This window comes from Pseudonaja textilis, chromosome 1 (assembly GCF_049901715.1).
Source record: "Pseudonaja textilis isolate UNSWEBS1 chromosome 1, rPseTex1.2, whole genome shotgun sequence".
Lineage (NCBI taxonomy): Eukaryota > Metazoa > Chordata > Lepidosauria > Squamata > Elapidae > Pseudonaja > Pseudonaja textilis.
In genome coordinates this window covers 269,205,188-269,223,457 of record NC_141990.1, presented here as the reverse complement: position 1 = coordinate 269,223,457, position 18,270 = coordinate 269,205,188, and the positions used below count along the sequence as shown (strand labels likewise).

At 37.6% G+C, this 18,270-nt stretch overlaps 1 protein-coding gene across 1 annotated transcript in view; it reads left to right on the top strand.

The window, feature by feature from the left end:
- The first annotated feature begins 1,174 nt into the window (after positions 1-1,174).
- The window catches only part of HEATR4 (HEAT repeat containing 4), a 44,792-nt gene continuing 27,696 nt past the window's right edge, over positions 1,175-18,270 (top strand). Inside the window, exons 1-4 of the mRNA XM_087921760.1 lie at positions 1,175-1,348; positions 12,434-13,498; positions 16,686-16,873; positions 17,725-17,862. Of these exons, the coding sequence (XP_087777886.1) occupies positions 12,561-13,498; positions 16,686-16,873; positions 17,725-17,862 (1,264 nt within the window). The 5' untranslated portion in view covers positions 1,175-1,348; positions 12,434-12,560. The remainder of the gene's footprint in view (positions 1,349-12,433; positions 13,499-16,685; positions 16,874-17,724; positions 17,863-18,270) is intronic.

Genomic DNA, 18,270 nt, shown 5'->3' with positions numbered 1-18,270 from the left:
AACTCTGTGTTGGCCTGGAAATAATTAAATAGGCACACAAGAAGCCAAGGACTTCGTTGATAAATGAATTTTACTGCAGACAAGATAAGCCATTACAAAGGGATTCGGCTTGAGTTCTGTGCATCAAAAATGGCTTCTTTTCAAAGCTGGAGGTTGTTTGTCCTTTTTTTCACACACGCTATATAAAGTGGGTGTCTCTTGGGTGGGAGGCTTGGTTCCATCTGCTTTCTGCCTTGCTAATGACTAGTGATATCAGATTATTTTCCTGATAGTACTGGTGGTAAATGTTGTGATCACAATCTGTGAAACTTCAGTTCTTTGGATCTCCTATGTAGGCTTCTGCAATCTCCAAGCACATGTAAAAAAACCAGTATTGTACAGTAGAAGGCAAAGAAACTTTATAGTTCTGAATGTGCTTTCTGTAGACACTGCTAGTATTTCTGCAAGCAATTTTCAAGGCAAACACAAAGTAATGAAAAAAACTTCATAAAGTACTTACAAAGAAGCACAGAACTTTGTAAAGTACTTACAAACAAGTAGAGTATCATCAATGGTTTAGTAAACCCTAGAACGCCTCCTGAAGCAGAGTATTATAATGAAAAAGAACATTTTTAGATACTGTACTTACAAAGGCAACTACAGTACTCTCTACCTCAAAGCAACAGGAACCAAAGAAGTAACACAGGCAGCAACCAGAGATACACCCCTCTAGTCCTCCCGTCAGGCAGCAATGACAAGAAAACAAAAGTATGCGGGGGGAGGGGGGGAGCATGCACAACCACATGGATTTCAGAAATTGCCTGTCATAATTGGGCAACTTCTGGGTCCCAAAGAGAAGTTGCAAGATAAAAAATGGCTGCTGCTTTAGAAGTGACTGAATCCAGATTACATGACTGCAGAGACCTGTTCTTGGTCACAATTTTGAACCCCTGTCGTAAGTACACTTTGGGATGCATTTGCAATCTCAAATAGTCATTAAACAGCCTTTCATTCCCCGAGGATTACCTGTAACTCATGGGAATGATGTTCCAGAGGGAAGGAACCATGACATTCAGAATGCCCTTTTTCATACTGTCATCAGATGTACATGTAGATCTACTTAACTAAAACTTCAGGTCCTTGCAAATATATTTTGCAATGGTTTCCCTTGTTATCCAAGAGTGGCCTATCAGAGATTTGCTCACCTTTGCTCTCATTTAAGACAAATTTTCTCTAAATGGTCAGAGCTAGAGAGAAAATCAACTAATCAACAAATGGTCAGAATACAAATGCATCTGTAACTAGGCAACCACTATAAACAGCCAGGAACGACATCACAGCAAGTTGGAGTTTTAAAATAATTTGTAAGGTAAATACAATGCTTTGTTTCATTCATAACTACCTAATAATGTTTAAGTGGAATTATTGAAATGATTATTTTAACAGCTTGGAAATTCTGAATTTGTTCAATTTGGGAGTCTGCTTAGATAAAAATGGAAGCTCTTATGAAATTTCTGATTGTCATTAAAATAGATGGACGGTCACAGTATTATTAATAATATTAATTTAATGTAGGGACATACAAATACTCATAATGGTAATGAATACTGTATAAGGCGTGTTGTTTAATGGGGTTAAAATTAATTTGTAGTTTTTTTTCAGTGAAGGGTTCTAAAAATATGTGTTTTTACACTAACAATTCAAATCTGCTGTTATTTTTGCAACTGTGCAATGTTTAGCTTGGTATGGTAAATCCACATCTGATCATATACTCCACAAATATTGTACTGTTCACTTTATCTTCTCAAAATTACACCTGGTGCTACAAAACTTAGGGTTTTTCCTGCAGGAATCTTGTCTAGCTAAGCAAAAAATTCATGCAATCATAAACTAACCCCAGAAAGCAATTATCTGAGTTACAACAATGTTTAAGCGAGTTTCATCAAGTCTTGTTTTGATTTGTTTTTCGACATCAGTCCCCGACTTGCTTCTTGGCCTCTGATACCATGTTTCTTACATGTATACACTCTGCTTGCTGCCTCGGTTACCTCTTTCACACATCTGTCTATTGATTGGATATGACAGGGCCACTATGGTACTTGCATTGGTTTGTCAATGAACTTCTTTATTTCCGCTGTAGTCAGTTTGCACATCAACGGTGGTTCATATACACCTTCAGACAGAGGTGGTATTCAGCAGGTTCTGACCGGTTCTGGAGAACTGGTAGCAGAAATTTTGAGTAGCGGAATTTTTCAGGTGGCGGAATTTTTTTGTAGTTCAGTATACCACCTCTGACTGGCCCTGCCCTATCTACTCTCTGCCTCCTGAGTCCCAGCTGCTTGGCTGGGTCTTCTTTTGTTGCCCTGCACAGGAGAACAGAGCTGGAAAGCAGGTTAGTGGGGTGGGGAGGGAATGGAGATTTTACAGTGTCCTTCCACTACCATGCTCACCAAGCCATGCCACGCCCATCAAGGAGGAGTGGGATTCAAATTTCTTAACAACTGGTTCTGTAGGCATGGCCTAATTTGTGGGTGTGGCTTGGTAGTCATTTGACAGGTTGGGCATTGTTTGCTGGCTGGGTGTGGCTTGGTGGTCATGTGACTGGGTGAGCATGGTTTGGTGGTCACATGACCAACTGGGTGTGGCTTGGTCATGTGACTGGCTGGGTCAAAAGATAGAAACTCATTTTAACAATGCTCTTGGAGCGGAGTTGGATTAGATGACCTCTGAGGTTCCTTCCAGCCCTGGATTGCCGTGCTGTTTCAAAGCATCCTCTGAAGCTGCGTCTAGTGCCAGGGTTTGTGGTCCTTCCTTCCTCTCCTTTTTCTTTCCCTCCCTCCCTCCCTCCCTCCCTCCCTCCCTCTATCCATCCATCCATATCTCATTCACATTCTTTTCCCTTCCCTTTTTCCCCCTTCCTTTCTCTCTTTCTCCCATCCCTCCCTCTTTCTTTTTCCTTTTAAGAGAAAGGAAGGAAGGAAGGAAGGAAAGAAAGAAAGAAAGAGAAAAAGAAAGAAAGAAAGAAAGAAGAGCTACCATGCATCTCTATGCTATACATGGTATATTTTCAGCTGGAACCTCTTTCTACTTAAACCAGGGGTCCCCAAACTTGGCAACTTTAAGACTTGTGGACTTCAACTTCCAGAATTCTCCAGCCAGCTATCTGGGTGTTGAAGTCCACAAGTCTTAAAGTTGCCAAGTTTGAAGACCTCTGACTTAAACCTTAGTACAACACCCAGATATTTAAAGCCATTAAATCGATTAATCTTGAACCTTTTTGCATAATTGCACTTAAACAGAAAGAATTTTGTTTTAACACATATGGCTTCGAATCCAAAGCTACTTTTTATGAAGTCCAAGTCAAGAAAAGGAGATTGGAAATAAAGCAAAGGTTAACCTCATTCTTTCTAACCCTTTCTAAATGGCAAGTAGAAGTGAGCCTTTCTACTTGCCATTTTATTACCAAGAATTTACCACTACTTCAAATTAAAGAGTTGCCTTCCATTAACAAAAAACACAAGTTTGCAAACTGCCTGAATAGTAAACACAGCACATAATTTTGTATGTTAAATATCGAACCACATAGTGGAAGAGGGAAAATATTTGTGGGATATATTTACTGTGTTTTTTGCTTGTCAAATTTAAAAGGCCATTGGACTCCATAAAGGTTGTGACAGCAATAGAAGTAATGAAGCAACAGCTAGTCAAACTGCTGAATAGTCTGTATTATGCTTTGGAAATTGTAATTTATGCACTGAAATTGAGCAAACGAATGAGATCTAAAGATAAGCTGTTCTCTAGAAAATCCACTCTGAACTTACCACACTAAGCCTGGCATGAAAAAGCAGAGCAACTTGCTACTTTTGAAGAGGAGGATATGGAATAAGGAAAGAAGATTGGCTCCAACAGTTTTAGGAGACTGCATAGTGTTGTTTACCTAGAACATTCCCAAGGCAGTAACCAATACTGTATTAGCTTCTTTTGGCTAAACACTGACTCCAGGCATCCTGGATGGCTGGATGCTCCCAGGAGGCTGCAGGGAGGCCTCCTAAGGCCCAAAATGGGGCTTAGCAAGCCTCCCTGGTGCCTCTTGGGAGCAAAAAAAGGGTGAGGGGCAGCGCCGCCCCCCCCGCCCTGTTTTTGCTCCAGGAGGCTATCTTACACTTACCTGGGAGCCAGACAGGCCTTGTGGTGACTCCTGGGAGAAGAGGGGAGGGGTGGGCAGGGCCAGCCGTTCTTCAGAACTACTGATTTGCCGAACTGGATGTAACATTAACATCTGGTTTGCCCTAACCGGCCCAAACCGGTAGAATCCCACCTCTTCCACCAAGTCACCAAGTCTCAGGAAGCAAACAGTGTGCAGGACATTAATGCTGTAATATATTGTGAGTAATTTGGTTGCTAACGTACTGTATTTACCGTAGTTTTATTTGTGAAGAAAACCCAAGAACTTTCTTCTTAGTGAGCATGTATCAGTCAGTTTATTACAGTATTAGACCAATACAAGCAATGTGTCGAAGAGTGCTTTGTGAGCCCTGATAAATCTATCTTAATAAGTAATAAATAAAGTCAAAGTTAGAATACATTTATAAAATGATGAGAATCCAAGAGTGACATCTAAAAGGAGCAATCTATATCGAGGTTATAAAGTAGTCTCTAAAATTATATGAGATGTGATAGCATCTAAAGTTACAAAACGTGATAATAGTATCTAAAATTTAAGTAAAACATGACAACAAAGTTATTAAAAAAAGATAATATCTAAGATTACATAACATACTTCTTTCTCTGGGAACTTGGCTCATCAATGTCTGGCAGCTGTTCTTGCTGCTGCGCAAAAGCTAACCACACACACAGCCATTGTAAGGCTAAAAGAGATTAGGAAGAAACCGATAATACAATCAAACCACCCCGTAAAGTTCGCCTTCCGCACCCCATGGAATTGCCCTCTGGTGGGAATAAAGACAAACCCTGACAAGATTTTAAACATTAAACACAAAAACAAGCATTCACACACAAAAGGAGAAAAGGGTATAAAAAGACAGGGACTTACCATAGGAAGGTAGCTAGCCCAGGAATGCAGACTTCTCGCTATCTCTCGCCTTCCTGAAAAATAAAAAAGATCCAGCTTTCAAGCAGTTGTCCGTCATAAAATGCACTGTCATAAAATGCAGCTCATCTATAGCTCATCTATCCGGGTATAGCCTGAGACTGAGCTACTATGATATCTGCTAGTCAGAGGGAGGATAAATCATGTTCTGGCTAAAAGGAGCAATGAAGAAGAAAATGTTATGTGGTTTCTGCTCTTCAAAATCACAGGGGCAGAACCTTTCAGTCAATTGTCCTTTTTATTATTTGGCATCCAATACTTCAGAGGAGAAAGCATGATTGAGCAAGAGAAAGCTTTCTGATGGCAGGTGCTTCTAGTTGGGCAAATAGTCGACAGCAGTGACAATATATTTCTTGTACACTAATGACAGAAAGGCTGGGGCCTTCCCTAGATCTGCATAATGCTCCCTATTTTTTATACTTTGCTTCAGGGTTTGTTTCCCCTTATAATATTTCACCTTAAGAACCAAGGAGGAGAGAGACCCAGATTTAGAAGTTCAGATCCAACAGGCTTGATTCAGGTAGATTGAAAGGTGACCAGGAGAATTAATGAAGCTAGGCCTTGAAGATAAAAGTTGAGCTTTAACCAAAGTTTTATGGAAGCAAGACACAACCTGTTTCTTTTGCCATAGCTGTCTCCAGTTATAGATAAGCATTTGAGACTATCTGGAGAGCTGGGTTGTTGTGGTTCTCTGGCAGCCTGTGCAGATGGTAGCGGAATCGGACAGTGGGGAACAATGGGGACCAGTCCGGGAGTCTGGAGAGGACTCGGATGAGGGTCCTCTGTCTGATGCAGAGATGGGGTCAGGACCATCTGGGAGTGGGGTGCTGACTCTGGAGCCTCCAGAATCTGGCAGCAGTGAGGCAGAAGAACAAGGGGAACCTCTCCCCAGTGTGCATATGTGCAGAGCTGCTAGAAGGCAAGAGCAGCTAAGAAAAAAGGGGCGATTTGGGAGTAAGGCTTGGAGATGATTGCCCCTCACATAAGGTAAAGGAGAGCAAAGGTGAAGAAACCTTTGTAGGAAGCAAAGTTGTTCATTCTGTTCAGATTAATCCTTGAAGCTTTGTGTGGGCTTTGTACTTTGGTTGGTTTTTTAGAGTTCATTTGGCACTTTTGTTGTTGGCAGCAATTCAAAGGAGAGAAAGGTAGGTGCTAATCTCGAGGGACTGTTTGGGACTCATTACCGGCTGGGAATGAACATAATTCCCAGCACTGAAATAAAACAAGAGTTGTTTTAACAAAGCATGTGCTTAATTACAGTCTTGGGAAGCCTTGGTCAGAACACTGGTCTCATGAATTTGACCTCAAAATTTTATCTACAACTGGGAACAAGCATGGCAAAAATTGCTTTTATAAAACTTTATGGAATTCTTATGCTAATATAATGGAACATGATAAGAAAACAAAAATAAGAAAAAGCTAAATGCAAAGTAAGAGAAATTGAGGTAGAGCAAACTTTAAAAAAGGAGTTTATAAATTGGACTGCATAAAGAACTTATCCAGTTGCACCAGCCAATGTTACAATGTTAATAATATGTAATTTAAATTTTCTGCAAAATATCTATATTATTTTTGATGCTGTATAAATTGGAATGAATCAGTAAGCAAACAAATGCAATGAAATAACAAACCAATAAATCAAAATCACACTATTGTAGCCACCATCTAGTGTTTTCACTTGCATGCAGACCTCAGGAGTTTAATACAGAATACAGAATGCGGGTACAATATTTGAAGACTAGTAAGCAAAGTTCAAATGTTTACAAAAATTCTTGTAATCAGTTTCCAAACCTTATTTCCAATCCATCTGATCCCTTAGCCTCTTATAGTTTTCCAAAATCAACATTCTAGTGACTTTTTGTTGTTTATCCCAAAATAAATATTTAAATCCTTAAACTTGCATAGAAAGTTCTTTTACTAAGGATTGAAGCAGATCTACCTAGTTTATGATAATTATGATAGTTTCTGAAGCTTCTTAATACCCAAAAATCAGCTAACAAGCAATTTCTAGGAGTGATTAAAAAAGGAAGTACAGTATGTGAACCCACTGTCTTTCTTAAAAGCCCGAACGATGGATTATGCAAGGATAGCAATCCCTCAACCCTCAGAGCTCTAAATCTGCTAGAGACAACTGTTTTATTTTCTCCTTGTGGGAAGCTTATGTCTGAACCGCTTGTGGGTAATCCTGAGTCCTCTCCTTGTCCCAGAGGCAAATGCCAAAGAGCTGGTTCCCATTCTGCCATGTCCTCAGCTTCACTTTCAATGAAGCCCTCTTCAGTTTGCCATTATTTCCCCAGCTAATTCAAATGTGAATTCAAAACTAACAAAGTTACAAAAACAATATGAAAAAAATTATATTGGATATATAAATGAAAGTGGCCGATTCCTTAATAATTAAAAGGGATATGCAAATGATAAATGAGAAGAGTGACGTGGATATATTTTTTTTTACTTTGGATTTACAAAAGAAACATGCTGTAGGATTTTTTGAGAAGAGGCAAAAAGAAAATGAAAAAACAAACAAACCTCAGATCTCCCTGATTCTAGTCTAGCTGCATCTTAATTATTAAGGCACACTGCCTCCTCTTAGTACAGCTGCAGTAATTTACAGTTGCACAGAATTGTTTTAGTTGTCAAGCATGCGGTCTTCTGAAAAGAATTTGCAAGTCAAGATGGCAGCCCCAGCTGTGTGATTGAAGACTCACTCTTTTTTTACGGGTGTCACATCTGTTAAAAAGGCCTATTTGGCTGTATACTTGTGGCTCCTAGCTTGACTTTTCTTTTTACTCCTTTCCTGCTGACTCCTGTTGTTACTACCACATAAGAATGTAGAGGATTGATTTGAATTGGGGCCACCGCCTAAAATGAGAGAAAGATTCAAGCAGTGTTTCTCAACCTAGGCAATTTAAAGATGGATTTCAACTCCCAGAAATCCTCAGCCAAGTTGGCTGGCTGGGAAATTATGAGAATTGGTCCATACACGTTTAAGATGTTTCAGATTGAGACATACTGGCTTAAAGTGTTCTCCCAGTTTCTTAATACCTTCCTTGGTGCAATCTGAAAACTGGAATGATACAGATGAAAGGCGATATTCCATTGTGGGTTTCTTCCAGATCTGGTGCCTCTTTGAGAGGTTTCTTTTCTTGTTCCTTTTCATGCTTCAGGAGTGCCAAAGATAAGTGGGCAGAAAATTATAATGCTTGAAGCAGGATTTATAGATTCTGAATGGCTAGAAATTTCTCACAAATTAACAATTAATGATGACCAAGATTTTTAAACCATATTAATATACATTCACATACTGTGCCTGATACATATTTAAGGTCTGCTTTTTAAAAATAATGTTTTATTATTATAAGTCATAGATTATAGTTATAGCTTATATTATTGCTATAGAGTTGTATTTCTACAGTATTGACTAGAGGTTCTTAGCACTCTAATGCTTAGCAGTATTATGTCAGTTTGAAATGTCAGTATTAATAAATATTTAGTTTGTTTTCATGCAAAGCTGAATTCAAAGGGGAAAACTGCAAATTATATCAACAAGTTTGTTGTACAATACAGGTTTCTGCCCTAAGCTGAACATTTACTGTCTCCACTCTATTGTTACTTATTCTTTGTGTATGTTGACAAAAAGAGTGAATAGATAAAGGAAAATAGGCAACAATAAAAGAAGAAAAAGGAAAACAAATATGTTTGGTTTATAACTTCCTTCTTTCTATGCTCCTGCTAATTTATGATGTTTATAAAGATTTCGGTGAGGTCCCCTTGGAAGCCAAATTGTAAATTTTTATATCATATTTGCCATGATATGTGAATATTTAATACATAATGTCTAATACATCTGCTTGATGTACTCAGTTTTAAATTGCAGGGAAATATCATTTAAGTTGAATTTTGGAGGCTTGATTATCTGTAGTAAGATGATGTGAGAGCTAGTTCTCATTTGGACAGAAGTAAACAACCTGGTAATATACCAAACCTTTTACAAAATATTGTAAAGGAACTTTCATCCCCAAGAAATGTGCTTCAAAATCTTTCTGTAAGTGTATGAAAGAAAGAGACTCAAGGCATTTGAAAACTATTTGTTTTAAATGCAGTTTACCTTTGATACATAGCAGTGAGTAGAATTCTTTTCTAATGATCACAATAAAACTCCTTAGCTGAGGTTTGGATAGCTGGAATATATTCTCCAGTGTCTTCTAATCAGGGTTTTGCTGACTTTTTCTTTTAAGAGAAATTGCCTAATTAAAAATTTGATACCAAATGGTCGGAACTGGAGAGAGCTATATTTAAAATCAACAAATCAAAATGGTCAGTATGCAAATGCATCTTTGTAACTAGGCAACCATTGTAAACGGTCAGATCCAAAGTCTTTTAAACACTTGTGATGCCCCTGCAAATTGGAGTTTTGAAATAATTAATCTGTAAGGTAAACACAAAGCTTTGCTACCTATAAAATAGTAAGTGGAATTATTTAAATTATTATTTTAGTAGAGTGGATATTCTGAAATTGTTGAATTTGCGGGTAGCACCTAAAAACAGTTTCTTTTCTGATTCTCATCAAAACATGAACAGAGTGCCCTGTATTAATTTAATAATACTTTAATATAGGAACTTGCAAATACTCATTGTGGTAATGAATAGAGTATCCTATTTAAAATATTATTGTCTAAATTCTAAACAGGAAACGAGAGGAAAAAAATAGTGTTAATGAAGAATATACTGTGTTGTTGACACCATAAAGATAATATAAAGCGTGACTGAGGGAATCCTAATAAAATTTAAGAAAAAGTTAAAATAAAATTTTAAAATAACCTTTGTGAGTGAGGATCAAAAAGGGCAACCTATATCCAGGTTATAACACAGTCTCTAACATTATATAAAATGTGGTAACATCTAAAATTACAAAAATGTGGTAGTATCTAAAATTTAAGTAAAATGTTAAAATATAAGACTGCATGATATTTGTCAATGGGAACTTGGTCCATCAAGGTCCAGCAGCAATCTTCCTGCTGCTGCGCAAAAGCTAGCCAGTCACACACACTGTAATAAAAGTCAGTTCATCTATCAGCGGCATGGTGGATAAATCAGATTGGTGTGTTTATGTAAAAGGTGCAACAAAGAAGAACATGTTCTGTGGTTTCCACCTCTCCAGTGGCAGAGTCTTTCTGCCAATGCTCCTTTTTAATATTTGCCATCCTATACTGCAGAAGAGAGAGCATGATCGAACAAGAGAGAAATCTTTCCAATGGTGGATGCTTCTAGCTGTGCAGGTAGTTCTCAGCAGTGACATGTGTGTTGACGACAAATAGGCTGGGCTCCATATCTTTTACCCTTTGCTTCAGGTTTTGTTTTAGCTGACCAGATTTCATGTTAAGGACCAAGAAGAGATGCCTAAATTTAGATTCAACAGACTTAATCCAGGTAGATTGAAAGCTGACCTGAAGAATTAATGATACTAGGCCTTGAAGATAAAAATTAAGTTTTAACCAAAGATTTATGAAAGCAAGGCACACTCTTGTTTCAACTTTTGCCATACCTGTCTCTAGTTGTAGAAAAGCGTTTGAGACTCTACAAGGTTATCTGGAGAGCTGGCCTCATGAATTTGGATTGTATCCTTTCCAAGCCAATAAAACAAGAAGCTGAAGGGTAACCAAAATCCCATAAAGAAGTAGGACTAGCGTCTCACAATTAACACAAAGAACACTATAAAGAAGTGGGGAAAGAAGGAAGGTTAAAAAGTTGAGGCTTAAGAAGGCAATCAAAAGGGGGAATACCTGTGAAGTCAGGAAAGGCAGAAAGACCCAGCAGAAAGGGGGAAAGGAAGATATTAAGAAAGAGAGGGATATAAACTGGAATGAGAAAAGATATGGGGAAAAGAGGGGGAGGAGAAGCAATAAGAAACAGGCACATGAAATAAAGAAATACGGAAATAGTAAAATGTTGAAAAGAAATTGTTTTTTCAGAGATAATGGTTGATGAATTAAAAAGGGGATTCTGCAGGGTGACAAGGGGTAATAAGAATATTTCTGCAATTAAAAATATTTAGAAAATAGGGTAATATAGATACTGATAACTCTTATTAAAAATCAAGGGGGGAAAATATGCTGCAGAATCCAAAATATGCTGCGGAATCCAAATGAAAAGATGTAATGATTATTATTGTAACTTCTTAAAAATAATGGTTTATTGGGAATCAAGATGAGGGAATAAAGGTATATTTTAATCATTGAGGTGTCACACTCAAAGCAGTAAAAGGAGGGAAACCTATACTTTTTTTTTTTTTTGGTGTTAAAATTTGTATTAATCTAGAATTTATAAAAAGAATGTGTAATGGAAAGGGAATATGACAGACTAAAGAACCAACTAAATTAATAGGTTAATATAGATTATTAAAAGCAAGGAGAGACATTGGTAACTTATTATTATTATTATTAGGCAAACATGTATTGTTTATCTTTATTTTTAAAATAAATATTAAAGGATTATATTTGAAATAATTGAAATGAAACAAAAAGATGTTTCGATTGAGATTAATGAAAGAGGCTAGAATTAATGTATTTGTTTCTCTCCTTACTGAAAATTTGGAATGGAAAAGGTAATAATAGAATTAAGTATGCATATATGAATGTATAATTGCTGTCATATTTGTATGTAAAGGTGATGACCCGGAAATATGTTGTCCACTAAAAAGATATTTTTGTTTTTAATGTGAAAAACTGAATAAAATTTGTTTTTTAAAAAAAGATAGTAAGAATACAAGATGGGGCTAAGAGGAAAAATGATATGAAAATAAATAGTAAACGAAAATGCAGATAGAATTTTTAAAAAGGCTTTTAGGAGGAGTTAATTATAAGGATTATAACCATCTTTCTTCCCCGCTATCCCTGGTAAGCATGTGGTAAAAGTGGTAAAAGAATAATGTTCCTAACTCAGGCTAAGCAACTTTTACAACAGAGGAACATTGTGTAAGAAAGCAATGGGAAAGAAATAGGATGCCCTCATCAATTATGGTTTCTCAGTGCTGTTTTTCTTTAATGAATAACCAGAGGCAAAATACAATATTAACCACCACCCATGTATCCTGGCATTTTATCTGGCCTTATCCCATTCCTTAGAATAGGGTATAGAATAGATGAATAGATCACCATGTGAATTCCAGCTGTCAGTCCCACCTGAAACAGGTTTGGATTACCAGATAACATAAATATTCTGTGATGGCAACAGCTGGTTGGACTGCCCCCAAATTTTATCTGGGTTTTGGTTATCTTGTTTGTTACCTGAAATTTGTTATCATTAACATTAATGTTAAAGCATATTTATCTTCCTTTTGTGGCACAGGAAAACCTGAACTGTCTCAGCAGAAGAGTGGAATGAGGCAATTTGATTTTTTTTTTGAAATGTTTGATTAAAAAAAACCCACATAGCTACCTAGCCACTAGTCAAAAGTCTTACCATTCTTGATAGAATGGAAGTACCTAATTTTTTCAAGGGCCAAAATGTCTTTCCTTCTGAGTCTTCTTTAAAAGTCAAAGTCGACAGGAAGAACTTGCCATCATACCAAGCTATGTTGTCTGCGATGAAGGCAAAAATGCCTTTTATGTATCAGAGAGATGTTAGCCATGCTGAGTGGCGTGATGTGAATTATCAGAAACAATGTCTTAAGACTGTATCCAAGGGCCTTCATTTTTCCAAAGAAGCCATTAAGCCATCAGCTTTATCTTATAAAGATTATGACCCTAAAGGTCTATATGATTTTTCCACTATTATTCGTCAATGCAAAGGTGAAGTTATTATTCCTAAAAAGCTAAGGCAACCAAGAAAACTGAAACCATCGAGAAGATTACCTCAGTTGAGGGAACCAGAAATTGCTCATGTCCAAGAAACCACTGGGAATCTCCCTCTGTTCTTAGAAGACTATATCTGGGAAGCCAAAGTAGAGAGTACCCAAGCAGAGCCCACATTGCTGGTACCCATTCCTTCTCCTCCTCCTCCTCCTCTTCTTCCTCCTCCTCCTCCTTCTGACCTTCCAAATATCCAGGAATTCCTAACCAAACCCCTTGAAAAGTTAGAAGACTCGAGTAAGAAAAGACAGTCCAAATTCACAATCTGGGATGGACCAGAAGAAGAAAAACTGGGATGGGAAGAAAGCTTGTTAACCAAGATAAGCAAAACAACAGCTCAATGGATTGTGAACAATCAAACCTCTTGGGGAGGTTGGGTTCAGGGTAAGCTAAAGCATTTCAAGAAACAAAAGTACGACTGGAACAGCATCAGATATGTACTCCCTTGTGAAAGCGATGTGGAATTACTGGATGGAATTCTAGCAGAGGAAACAGTGGAAGGAGGTCCTGTTCATAGAGGTGAACAAAAGAAGCTAGAGACACCTCTCTCTGCTTACTACAGGTAAAACGCAATAGTTATTATTACAATAGAAGAAAATATGTAACTTGGGATTGAGTTTTGGAGTCCTTGGTGCTCTCTAAGGTTGGATGTTTGCTTACAGATGCTTCATTACCCAACTATATAACATCATCAGTGAGTGTGGGGTTTGCTCCCTGTTAATATGAAGTAGTTTGCCTTGCCTGTCTTGGTGAGGATGTAGTTTTCTCCTTGGCAGTTCAGACATCAATAGACACATGGAGATAAACCACATTGATACACCATTCAAAAGAGACAATAAAAAGTTAAGGCCCAGATAAACAATACCCAGATAAGCATAATGCCAAACAAACAATCAAAAAGAAAATAAAAACTTAATCAAGGAACTTCCAAGGAGATAAACCATACCTTCACCAACTCTGGCAGGGCAAGCCACTATATATATAAACAGGGAGCAAATGCAACACTCACCAGCACTGATGATGTTACCTAGTTAGGTAATGAAACATCTGCAAACAAACAACCAAGCTCAGAGGGCACCAAAGACTCCATGGATATTATTACATTTTCTCCTGGTATAAATGTTTCAGTAAGGTGTGAATCTCAGCAAGTTCTGTAGAATTTACTTCCAATTAAGGATGCCTGGAATATACTAGACTGGTAGTTCTTGAGTTATGACCACAAGTGAGACCAAAATTTATATTGCCAAGTGAAACATTAAGTGAGTTTGCCCCATTTTACGACTTTTCTTGCCATAGTTGTGGGTCATTGCACTTGTTAAATTAGTAACATAGTTGTTAAATGAATCTGGATTCCCCGTTGACTTTGCTAGTCAGAAGATCACAAAGCTGATTACATGACACTTGGACATTACAGCCGTCATAGACAGGAACCAGTTGCCAAGCACCTGAATTTTGATCATGCGGCTGCTACAATGCAATGGTTGTAAGTGTGAAAAATGGTCATAAGTTACTTTTTTCAGTGTTGTTATAAATTTGAATGGTCACTAAATGAACTGTTGCAAGTCAAGGACTGCCTATGTTGCTTTTATGATTAAATGGGTTGTTTTTCTGGCCCATTCTTTATATTTGAAAAATGAAGGAACAGCAACAAGGCAGTTTTATGAAAGATAATCAGGGTAGTAAAAAAGGCAAAGACAACACTAGTAAGATGGTGAATCTGTAGCAAAACAAAAACCGTGAAAAGATTTTGAAAAGAACAAGTCTGATGTCTTTTATTAAATTTTATCGAATAATCAAAATACCACCTCTCCACACCCTTCCCGCGACTGAACTGGTACCCCCCAAATCCTCTCCTTTTATCTGCCCCACTATTCTTCCACCCACATCAGACTGGAGAACTGACAGGAATAGGCCTCTTCTCCTTTCTGTGGGAAATGTTGGGAGAGCTGACACAGTAAAAGCTCACTTCCCATCCTCTTCTCCCACCCTGCATCTTTTACCACTTGTAGGTTGGTAAGAAAAGTGGGAAAGATTTTTGGCACATGGAAAGCCTGAGTCTTCCACTGCTAGTAGACAAGTGACCCTGAAAACCAGCAACTGGGGACTTCTGGGGTGAATGTACACATAATGGCTTTAGATCAGGGGTCTCCAACCTTGGCAACTTTAAGACTTGTAGACTTCAACTCCAAGAATTCCTCAGCCAGCTAAACTGGCTGAGGAATTCTGGGAGTTGAAGTCCACAGGTCTTAAAGTTGCCACGGTTGGAGATCCCTGCTTTAGATAGTCAACAGAAGCAGAGCAGGACAGGCACCTACCTCTAAGCTTTAGCTCAGAAAGCATCGTTACTTGCGTGCCTAGCTTGTGTTTCAGAGATAGGGGAAAAAAACCTTTTGCAATGGCGCAAGGAACTATAGATAAAGGTTGCCTTGGTGACTGCTGAGGAGAACATTGGAAGACAAAGCAAGGGGGAAATCCCTCAAAAGAAAATATCTCCAATGTACAGAAGAAAAATAACTATCATGTTCTATGATACAATTAATTTTTAACCATTAAATCAGATCAATTAATACAGTGAAACAAACAGGAAAACAGGGCTACATGTACTAGTTTGTATGCTTAACTTCTCAATATCTGTTAAACGGGGTTCCCAGAGGTACCCAATTGTTAGCGTGGCTTTTTTAGACCACGATAAACAGATGTCTAGTTATCCATTAGACATTGAATAAAAACAAAATAAAGAAAGAAATCTCCTCCAAACCATGGAAAAAAACACAAAAAATGCATTTCTACCTGAAAACGATGGTTCTTCTTAAGTATGATTCTTCTTTTTGTATGAACTTGGCTACCACTAAATTAATGTCTGTTTAAAGGGTTGCCACATCTCTCTTTCCTCCTGACACAACATTGTCCAATTTTTCTCTTAGTAGTGTTTTTCCTCCTTCTGTTCTTTTCACTGCTGGTCCTCCCACAGCCTTACCTTTTGTTATGACAGCATCTGTCAGAGCATCTCTGCAGGTATGTAGATCTGAAGCCAGAAACCACTGAATGAACTGAGATTCTGATCGATCTATTGTAGAAGTTTAATTTAAATTCTTGCACAGATTAAGTGCTTTCTGGCTTCAGTTCTAGTACTGACCTGAACTCTTCCCTAAGAACTATTCAAATATTATGATTTATTACCTTATTTTATTTATAAATCTGCTTAATCATGAGTGATTCAAGGCACTGTATGAAGAGGATTAAAAGGCATAATTAGAGAATTTCGTGAGCATAAAACCTACTATAGTAAATAAGCTCCATTTGTGATTGACAGGTCCCATTTCAGGGGTGGGATGCTACCGGTTTGGCCCGGTTCTATAGAACCAGTAGCACGGCACAGCTGAGGTTGAAAAAGCAGGAAAGAAGAGGATTTTCAAATTCTGTGCACCTGTGCACAGCGCTTGTCAGCTGTTCGGGCAGCACAACTGATGTTTTGCTGCAAATGCTGTACATGTGTGCGCAGCCAAAATGCACTCTCACCGAAATGGTAGTAACGCCGGTTGAATCCCACCCCTGTCCCATTTGCTTGGATAAATCACAAGTTGCATTATTTTCTCCAACGTGGCAATCTATGAAGGTCTATTACAATATATACTATAATTTCTATCCAGCTAACCAGCTTAGTGAATTGGTTACTCTTATTGATTTATTTCCATATCAATCATGTTAACTTGCTTTCCACACAAATTATGTTTACTGAAAACTTCCAGGTTACCATCTTTTCATACAAAAGTGGTATGCGAGGATGATGTACTCTTTCACAATCAAACGGCAGAAAAAATATCAATGAAACCTCTCAGACTAGCGACTCCTGTTAAACGTCGCGAACGGCTGCATCTTAGGACTGGGAAACATTCATATATGACTCAGAATGTCTTTGAACAAGAGCTTTATTTTGGTAAGTATCAGGGGAATGACTAAAGAGTTTTAACTTTATAGAGTGAAAGGCTGGTTCCAAAATTAGTTCCACCCTAAGCTTGCAGAAAATTCTACTCTGCCAAATCAAATCTTGTCTATCGAAAGATATGACGAATATTATAAATTAAACATTTATTTAAATAAACATTTATTTAAATAAACATTTATTTAAATAGAACAATAGATGTTAAAAACAATGATGTCTTTATTTTGAGAGTTGTGCAACCGTCTGTTCTATCTGGAACTTTTTAATATTTCAGGTAGCAGTGGGGACATAAGACTGAGGAGCCCTGGGGATGCAGTGGTTAGAATGCATTACTGCAGACTAACTCTGCCCACAGCCAGGAGTTTGATCCTGACAGGGCTCAAGGTTGATTTAGATTTCCATCTTTCCGAGGTCAATAAAATGAGGAGCCAGATTGTTGGGGCAAGATGCTCACATTTTAAACCGTACAGAGAATGCTGTAAAGTACTATGGAGCGGTATATAAGTCTAAGTACTATTGCTATTTTCCTAAGCCATGTTTGTGAGTTTCTCCAATGCATCTAGTTGGCCATTGAATGATACAAAATGCTAGACCAGATGAACTTTTGGCCTCATTCATTTGTCAGAAAATTGCCAGATTTTCATCTTCTCAAAAGACTCCAGAAATACTACAGACTCAGAGATCCTTAACCAGTAAAATTAGTGCCTAAACTTTGATTTGCACATAGGACCTCGTCTAAACAGTATAAGCTACTGTACCATGCTTATGGGATACAGAAAAGCATTCAGCGTTTAGAAATAATGTTGCCACGTTCCAATGGTTTTCTTCCTCCTGTATACTTTCAGGGTCAGCAAAGATTATTCATCAAAAAAACAAGAAGGATCGTATCATTCTGGATAATCATGATGAATATAACAAACATTTAGAACAATGCTACCCAAGACCTCCAGAAATCTGGAGCTTCAAATCACCAAAAAGGACATGTAAGAGTGGAATACTGTGCTGATTTCTCCACCACCCCCAATATTTTATTCACCATTCTCATTTGAGAGAGAAAAAATGCTTTCAAAATTATGTTAACTTATCGAAATAATTGGATGAAAATTATCTTTTTTTAAAAAAAGTGAAATTAAGAGGATAGATTTTCACACTTTCACATTTTTTTTGTGGAAGACTACTCCTATTTTTAACCTGATTTCTCAAAGAAATCAAGAAAATGAAGAAATAGTTTCTTCATGTAAATCCTACATGAAAAATGGTCCCTTAACTGGAACTATGTAGGTTTGTAATGTTTTTTAATCACTTGCTTCCTTATTTTTAAAACATTTTTCATTTAAATTTGGTTTTTCAGGATTGTATCAGTCTAAGTTGTATTATTTCTCTTTCACACA